Source organism: Colius striatus, chromosome 1, assembly GCF_028858725.1.
Source record: "Colius striatus isolate bColStr4 chromosome 1, bColStr4.1.hap1, whole genome shotgun sequence".
In the NCBI taxonomy this organism is placed as follows: domain Eukaryota; kingdom Metazoa; phylum Chordata; class Aves; order Coliiformes; family Coliidae; genus Colius; species Colius striatus.
In genome coordinates, this window is record NC_084759.1 from 140748948 (window position 1) to 140757654 (window position 8707).

The 8707-nt window shown below is 42.0% G+C and overlaps 1 protein-coding gene across 1 annotated transcript; it reads right to left on the reverse strand.

Annotated features, from left to right (window-relative positions):
* Window positions 1–3856: 3856 nt before the first annotated feature.
* Window positions 3857–8503, reverse strand: LOC133627023 (tubulin alpha-8 chain). The gene is made up of 4 exons (XM_062009754.1): window positions 8461–8503; window positions 7645–7793; window positions 6414–7094; window positions 3857–4144 (listed from the first exon to the last, which is right to left on the reverse strand). The coding sequence occupies exons 1-4, from the start codon at window positions 8486–8488 to the stop codon at window positions 3857–3859; spliced, it is 1146 nt and encodes a 381-aa protein (XP_061865738.1). The 5' UTR covers window positions 8489–8503.
* Window positions 8504–8707: the final 204 nt, after the last annotated feature.

Here is an 8707-nt window from a genome sequence, read left to right on the forward strand (position 1 = left end):
ACAAACACAAATAGTCAAGTTATTACTTCTATCTACAGTAATGTTGTCTATGAATATAAAATCCTTTTCCAATATATACAGCTGCAGTTTCAGGGGTTTCATTGGGATATATTTAAAAATTACAAACATTTTGTTCAGTCTCAAGACAGTGTCTTGGGCTTTGATGTTGTTACTCTCACAAATAAGTCCATGTTGTTCCCATACAACATCGTTGTTAACATTGTTAACATCAATAGTTTCCAATTTGTTTCCATTTTCTTGGGCTCATATTCTGTGTTCTAATGGAGAGAGTAAAGTTTCAGGGTGATTTAATCTCAGTGCAGGGACTGGGTATATGATGTATACTGAAATATTACATGTTGTTGTGACAAAAGCTGTAGCATTATTGTTAACGAGGCCATAAGCAAAATTGACTAAACTGGGGTTTTCTTTTGAAATTTGCATGCATTATCTCAGATTACTTTCAAATTTCTGTAGGTGAGGTGTCTTCTTCACCTTCTTTTATAACTGCTGCTACCATAAATTGTGTCCATGGTTGAGCTTGGATACAACTAAGAGCTAGAGAAATATTATTTTAGGCTACATCAGATGCATTCACGATTGATGGTCCATTGCATAAATTCTTTCACAATGAGGCAATATATAACAGCCATTGCTTAGTTCCTGATGCTAATAGGCAAGACTGCAGTAGGTTTTCTCATTTGTTTACATCACTTGTTGTTGTGCAACAGATGCAATTTAATCAATCACAGTCCCTCAAGCAAGTGGAACTATTGATGCAAGTTAGTATTTCTGCAGTTAAACCTACTTTCTCACCATTCCTGAATACATCTTCTACAGGATGGTTAGCATGGTTGCATGGACAAACCCTCACCTCCAAAATAATCAAGGACAGATGTGACTGGCATCCTGGGGACAGGATTTGGAGTATTAAATAGCATGGACACTGAAGTTTTAGCAAACAAAATAAGCTCAGCACAAATCATAAGATCCATTGCAATCTTGTCTTTTGGCAGTGGGAACTAAACAATGGCTCTTAACTGATATATTACCCCAGTGGGAAAGAATTAATGGAAACAACCACGAACTAATTGTGAATACACTAGGTGTAGCCCAGATTGGTATCTCTCTCACTCTTAGTTGTATTAAGGCTCAATTGTGGGTACAGTCTACTGTGGAAGTGATTGTAAGAGAATGTGAAGAGGATACCCACGGAAATTCAAAAGGTAATCTAACATAATGCAACTCAATTTGAAAGAGAATTCCAACCTTGGTGGCATCTAATTAATTTCATTTATGACCCCACTGACAGTAAAGCCACAGTTTTTGTTTTGACAATATGTAGTGCTTCGGTGTACACCACATACCAAGTCGTTGCACTGGGATTAAATCACCATAGAACTCTGCTCACCATTAGAAGATAAAATGTGGGTGCAACAAAATGGGGACAAATGGTGGACTATTGGTGTTGATGCATGTGTTGTACAGGAGCAATGAGCATTTGTGAATGTAATAACATTAAGTCCCAAGACATTTCTTTTAACCCTGAACAAAATGTTTGTCGTTTTGAAGTACATCCTCATGAAACCCCTGAGACTGTACTTGTGTGTGTTGGAAGTGGATGTGTTTGTGTGAGAACCCTTTGTGATTTTGTATTTATAGACAACACCACTATAGAGACAAATAATCACTCAAATATCTGTGTGTGCAGTTTTACCAAAATTATAGGATAACAATTGCTACAATGGAACTGTGTGTTGTATCAAGATTTACTACCTACACCCCTTGGAATGAATCTTACATTGGTAACAAAACTGTTGCAACATGATGACCTGAATCAATTGCTATATCACAACCATAACTACAAAAAACTCTGATTATCATTCACCGTGATGCAGAGATGATACATTATGTTCCAGAAAGACTAAAAAAGTATGGGAAACATCATTGATGGGATACCTTATTCTAATGGTCACTGACAACAGGAACTTTGAATCCAATGCTACATCCAATTGTGATTTTGTTAGCTTTAACAATATTATACTTATTGTATATAATCATTGTATATATATATATAAGGTTAAAGGGTAAATAATGTAATTAATAGTAATAGTATTTTATATAGTATTTTAATGGTAATTAGTATTTTATACTAAGAGCTATTTGCTTACTGTGGATCTGCAAGCATGCCAACATAATATATAAATAATAGACATTTAAACTGCTGGGTTCTTACACTGACCTTCAATATGCCACATAGTTGTGACATAGAGGCAAGACATAACCATACTATCACGCTATGAGTTGATAAAGTGGATTGACTGTAGTCACAGGGTGGAGTGTGATGGATGCATTTGACCCCCTTACAGGCTCCAAAGGAGGTAAATGCCTAAAGCAATAGCCACGTCAAGAACTCTGTAAAACCCATGAAGGAGCAGAGTGACTTAGTGATCACCCATACATATAAGCTTGGATCACTGATCATGTGATTAGCTCATGAATAATGAGTGGTTTTACCAAGACTTATTTATCAAGGATCAAAGGAAGTTGTGGGTACAGGGAGTCTTGTGTATATTTCTCTCATTGTATGCAATTTGACCATGAGCTAACCCATTTATTCCATAAATATGCCAGCCAAAGTGAACCTTCTTTGACCTCTTGCTACTAGGCAGTGTGGCTGCATGGTGGTGATTTCTCCATGAACTGGAACACCTTTCAAGTTTGCTCCTCCAGGCAGAGAGACCTTTTACCGGTGACAAAACATTGGAAGACTTCATTTTGAGTTCTCCCTGAACTGCAGCTGTACTACATGTCAGGTAATTTCCCTTTGAGCAAGGACAGCTCTGAAGGTCTGACATTCCTTACCAGAGACTAAGAGATCCTTCCTTACACAAAGTGGAGAGGCCCCTTATTCCCAACAGATCCTCAGTAAGCAACTGATAACACCCTGAATTAATACCAATGAAATCCATGTAGCTAAATCTATTAGACATAAATCATTGATCAAGTCTGATACTAAACTCCGTCAGGAGTTTAGGAAGCAAAGGGGTCCACTCCAAACCTTAAGACTCAATGAGAGGGTCTGCCTTACCCTTTTGTGTCTTAAGTCCCTGTGTAAATCATTCTAGCTCAATGCTAACTTGATTTTTCTTTGTATGTTGCTTCCGTGTAGTAAGTAATAGAGTGGACCTTGCCCTCAGTCTCTGTTAAGGGGCGCTTTTACAAATTGATGTTAAAATCCCTTTTGCCAACACCTTTGACAGTGTTTCTCTAAGTGATCTAAATCACTCATTTTGCAACACTCCAAAATGCTAAGAAGTTGCACTGCTTAAACATTTCTGAAGGAAGTGTTTGCTTTATCAGAAATGATCTTTTAGACAAGAGTGAAGTGACCCTTTTAGGTCAGTCAGATGAAGGTCAATGAGAAAATAATAAAGCTCAGAGCACTGGGCCTGTTTTTCCATGATCATTATTTTTTGATGTGTCAACAAGCGAAAGGTGAGGGTCAAATGAGGACTTTGAAAACTCTACCAGCTCACTATGCTCCATTACAAGCTTGCATATGTTGAACTGTAGTGGTTTTAGCATGTGTGTTAGAGCTTGAAGAGGCTTACATTAAATGTCCAAGGAAGAGCAAGTCTTTTTGCATTGCTGGATGTGGTGGGGCATTATGACAATTGATCACACCTTACAGGACAATTTCCCTGTGATTTATGGAACAAGAGATGTCTCTATGTGATTCCTTTCAAATTCCTGTATATTACATACAAAACAAAGGTAACTTAATGTCAGACACATGCAATACAGGGATACAGAGACAAGTCTGTGCTCACTAGGAACAAACTGTATTTTAAAATTACTCCCCATCATTTTCTTCTTCAAATGAGTCAGTTCCCACTTCTTCATAGTCCTTCTCCAGGGCAGCCAGGTCCTCTCGGGCCTCTGCGAATTCTCCTTCCTCCATGCCTTCACCCACGTACCAGTGCACAAAAGCTCTTTTGGCATACATCAGATCAAACTTGTGGTCGAGCCTTGCCCAGGCCTCTGCAATGGCCGTGGTGTTGCTCAGCATGCAGACTGCTCGCTGAACCTGGGCTAGGTCTCCACCAGGAACTACTGTAGGAGGCTGATAGTTGATCCCAACCTGGAAACGGGAATATGAGAAATGGTTGTAAAGAGGCAAGAACAGAAAGCAGTCAGAGAGCTGAAAAAATGTGAGTAAAGTTACAGATGCTGGGGTAGAGTGGTGCCACAATCAAAACTATTGGATGGCAAATGCCATAAAAATGTCATAAACAGTATGATACAGAAAGTCAATTTCCAGTTAAAAGTTTTACTTCTTAAACCAGCTATTTGTATGACAAATGTTGTTCTGTTGCTAATGTCTATGTTATTACTGAATGTATGTTTCCCAAGACTGCTATGTAGCCAGTGAGGAGAGGCTGTATAATATTTCTGGGTGAGAGAGTTAACTGACAGATTCCCTCATATCCACATTTCCTTTCTAAATTGTATCAGTTTTGGAATTTCCTTACTTTTAGATGTTGCTTCAGAGGGAACACTCACTGGCTTCTACAAAATTTAGGTCTGAAATGAATACTTCTTTACATTTTAACTCATGTACACTTCAGATTTCTATTCACATGTATCTTTAGGAGTCTATATCAATGGGTCATCTCCAAGGAGAAAGGACATGTTTTATAGAAACATGTAGAATCACAGAATGGTAGGGATTGGAACGGACTTCTAGAAATCATCTAGTCTAGCCTCCCTGCTAAAGCAGGTTCACTGTAATTAGGTCACTGAGGAACATGTCCAAGCGGGTTTTGAAAATCTCCAGAAAAGGAAACTCCACACCCTCCCTGGGCAGCCTGTGCCAGAGCTCCCTCACCTGAACAGGAAAGAAATTTTTCCTTAAGTAGAACTTTTTTGTGTTCCAACTTTTGTCCATTACCCCTAGTCCTCTTACTGGACACTACAGAAAAGAAGTACTGCCTCATCCTCTTGACAAACACTCTTTAAGAGGTTAAAAGTGTTAGTGAAGTCACTTTTTAGTCTTCTCTTTTCTGGGCTAAACAGCCCCAGTTTCCACAGCCTTTCCTCATAAGGAAGATGCTCCACTCCCCTGATCAGCTTGGTGGCCCTGTGCTGGACTCTCTCCAGCAGTTCCCTGTCCCTCTTGAGCTGGAGAGCCCAGAGTGGGACACCGTACTCCAGATGAGGCCTTAGCACTGCAGAGTAGAGGGGGAGGAGAACCTGCCTTGACCTACTGGTCACACTCTTCTTGATGCATCCCAGGATGCCATTGGCCTTCTTGGCCACAAGGGAATGTTGCTGGCTCATGGTTAAGTTTATTGTCAACCAGCACTCCCAGGTGTCTCTCCACCGAGCTGCTCTCCAGCAAGTCAGTCCCCAGCCTGTACTGGTGCATGAGGTTGTTCCTCCCCAGATGCAGGACTCTGCACTTGTCCTTGCTGAACCTCATGAGGTTCCTCTCTGCTCAACTCTCCAGACAGCTGAGATCCCACTGAGTGACAGCACAGCCTTCTGGGGAATCAGCCAATCCTCCCAGTTTGGTGTCATCAGCAAACTTGCTGAGGGTACATGCTCTCCTCTAATCCTGGTCTTTGATGAAGTTGTTGAATAAGACTGACCCCAGAACTGTGGAACCCCACTGGCCACAGGCCTCCAACTCAGTTCTGTGCCATTGATCACCACCCTCTGGGCTCTGTCATTCAGCCAGTTCATCCAATCTACACTGTCTGAGCTTTCCTATGAGGATGTTATGGGAGAAAGTGTCAAAAGCCTTGCTGAAGTCAAGGGAGTTGACATCCACAGCTATCCCCTCCTCTAGCCAGTAAGTTGTGCCCTCACAGAAGGCTATCAGGTTGGTCAAGCAGGATTTCCCCTTGGTGAGTCCATGTTGACTCCCCCTGATAACCATCTTTTTCTATGTGTATTTAAAGATAACATCCAGATGAGTTGTTCTATCACCTTTCCAGGGATGAAGGTGAGTTTTTCTTCTTGACCTTTTTGAAGACAAGTGACATTGACCTTCCTCCAAGTCTTCAGGCACCTCACCTATGCTCCATGATCATTCAAAAACAATGAAAAGAGGCTTAGCAATAGCATTAGCCAGCTCCTTCAGCACTTGTGGGTGCATCTTATCAGGACCCATGGATTTGTGGGTACCCATCTTGCCTACCAGGTCTCTAATACAATCCTCCTCGAGCAAGGGAAGGTCTTGCATTCTCCAGACTACCTCACTATCCCCCAGGAGCTCACATCTTTTTTATGTTCCTTCCTTTCACAAGTGGAAAACAAGCAAGATCTAAAACTTTAAGTACATGATTTCTACTAGACTGAACTTGCCTTTTGAACATTACACAGAAGCTCATGGCAGCCTTACTCACCTTGAAGCCTGTTGGACACCAGTCGACAAACTGGATAGTTCTCTTAGTCTTGATGGCAGCAATTGCTACATTGACATCTTTGGGGACAACGTCCCCACGGTAGAGCATGCAGCAAGCCATGTACTTCCCATGTCTTGGGTCACACTTCACCATCTGGTTGTTGGGCTCAAAGCAGGAGTTGGTGATCTCAGCCACCGAGAGCTGCTCGTGATGTGCTCTGTCGCAGGAGATGATGGGGGCGTAGGTCACCAAGGGGAAGTGGATGCGTGGGTAGGGCACCAGGTTTGTCTGGAACTCCGTCAGGTCCACGTTGAGGGCACCGTCAAAGCGCAGAGAGGCGGTGATGGAGGAGACAATCTGGCTGATGAGGCGGTTGAGGTTGGTGTAAGTGGGACGCTCGATGTCCAGGTTTCGGCGGCAGATATCATAGATGGCCTCATTATCTACCATGAAGGCGCAGTCTGAGTGCTCCAGGGTGGTGTGTGTGGTCAGGATAGAATTGTAGGGCTCCACCACAGCGGTGGAGACCTGAGGGGCTGGGTAGATGGCAAACTCCAGTTTGGACTTCTTTCCATAATCCACAGAGAGTCGTTCCATTAGTAAAGAGGTAAAGCCAGAGCCGGTACCCCCACCAAAGCTGTGGAAGATCAGGAATCCTTGCAGCCCAGAACAGGCATCAGTCTAGAAAGGCAGTGGGAAAAGTGAAAGAATGGGGTCTGAAGAAGAACTAGAACACTTAATCTACTACAAGAGCTTATCCTGAACTGTAGGAGAGAGCAATCATCAGCAATATACTACACAGATTTTGTGTCAGATTTTCTTTAGAAAGTACTGGTGACAATCATCCTTTTTTTTCCTCCCTATCTCAACTTTTGACATAAAAATAGGAGTCTTATCTGCAGAGCTGGTCTCTAAACTTCACACTTCTTTTTGTTGATCTAACTGAAACCAGCAATGTAGAACAATCTAATCCATCCTTCTGTATCAATATTGGTGCTCTAGGGAAGTGTTAGCAATTAAGAATTCAGAACCACTTTTGAATACTATTTAGAGGCATACAGCTGGGAAGTAAACTACTAGTCATCTCTCTCTTGGACTAGTAATGATGCCACTGCTTTCTTGCAATCTCTTTTCTGAACCATTGGTGTCATTTGTAGTTCACAAGATACATGTCCTGTGCTTCTTTCTTTTGTACAATGCAAGCTGCTGTTCCAAAGCCACAGGGACTTACCAGCTTACGGACGCGATCAAGCACAGCATCAATGCTTTCTTTGCCAATGGTATAGTGACCGCGGGCATAATTATTAGCAGCATCTTCCTTTCCAGTGATTAGCTGCTCTGGATGAAAAAGTTCCCGGAAGGTGCCAGCCCGCACTTCATCTGAACAAGAAAGAGAAATTGTAGAAGCTGCATGGTTGTGCTCCAATGCCAACAAGTTCTGGTTGTTGTTGGCATTGATGCAAGCTTTCGGTCTCAAGAAGTCATGACCCCCCAAAAAAACAGATGCTGATTGAGAAGGGAACTGTCTCCTAAGCATTTTTTCATTGTTGTGTTCTGTTGATTTATGGTGTGACTTGTATCCAGACACATGAACTTGTCAGCTTTACAGCCTGTACCTGCAAGAGGACAAGTCACCAGAAAAAAAAAAGTGTGAAGAAAATCAGGTCCCCCTAGATACCTCAGGTTTTTGAAATCGTTCTGTTCCTGGAGGGAAACAACCATGGTCCCAATTTGAATCTGAATTGCAGAAAAGCATAATTCAAATGGCAAAATGTCACAATAGAAGTTAAATGTCTGTGCAAAGAGAAGTCATATAAACCATGTATACTGGCGGATAAACTGCTGGGAATCCTGCTGTTCCGTGTTTATAACACGTGTAACAGAACCAAGGATTCTTTGTCACAAGAAAATTCATTTCATGCTATCTAGTGGCAGACTGAGGTACAAAGGGTGTACTGCTTGGTTCCAATAGAGACTGATGGCACACCATGGTGATATTAAGAAGAATAAGCTCTTCTCCATTTTCCAGGTTTATCTCTATACTGACCTACTACAGTTGGTTCCAAATCCACCATTACAGCCCGTGGCACATGCTTCCCAGTGAGGGTTTCGTTGAAAAATGTGGTAAAAGAGTCATCACTGCTGAGTTTATCAGGCAGATCCTTGAAGGTGCCATCTGGCTGAATGCCATGCTCCAGGCAGAATAGCTCCCAGCAGGCATTTCCTATCTGAACTCCAGCCTGGCCAACATGAATAGAGATGCACTCACGCTAAGGGGAGAGAGCAGAGACAGA

Coding starts and splice junctions, on each gene's coding strand:
- LOC133627023 (XM_062009754.1), bottom strand. CDS start 8,488: ATGGTGGATTTGGAACCAACTGTAGTAG. Junction 7,095..7,644: donor TTGATCGCGTCCGTAAGCTG/GTAAGTCCCTGT, acceptor CTGCCTTTCTAG/ACTGATGCCTGTTCTGGGCT. Junction 4,145..6,413: donor GGTGTCCAACAGGCTTCAAG/GTGAGTAAGGCT, acceptor TCCCGTTTCCAG/GTTGGGATCAACTATCAGCC.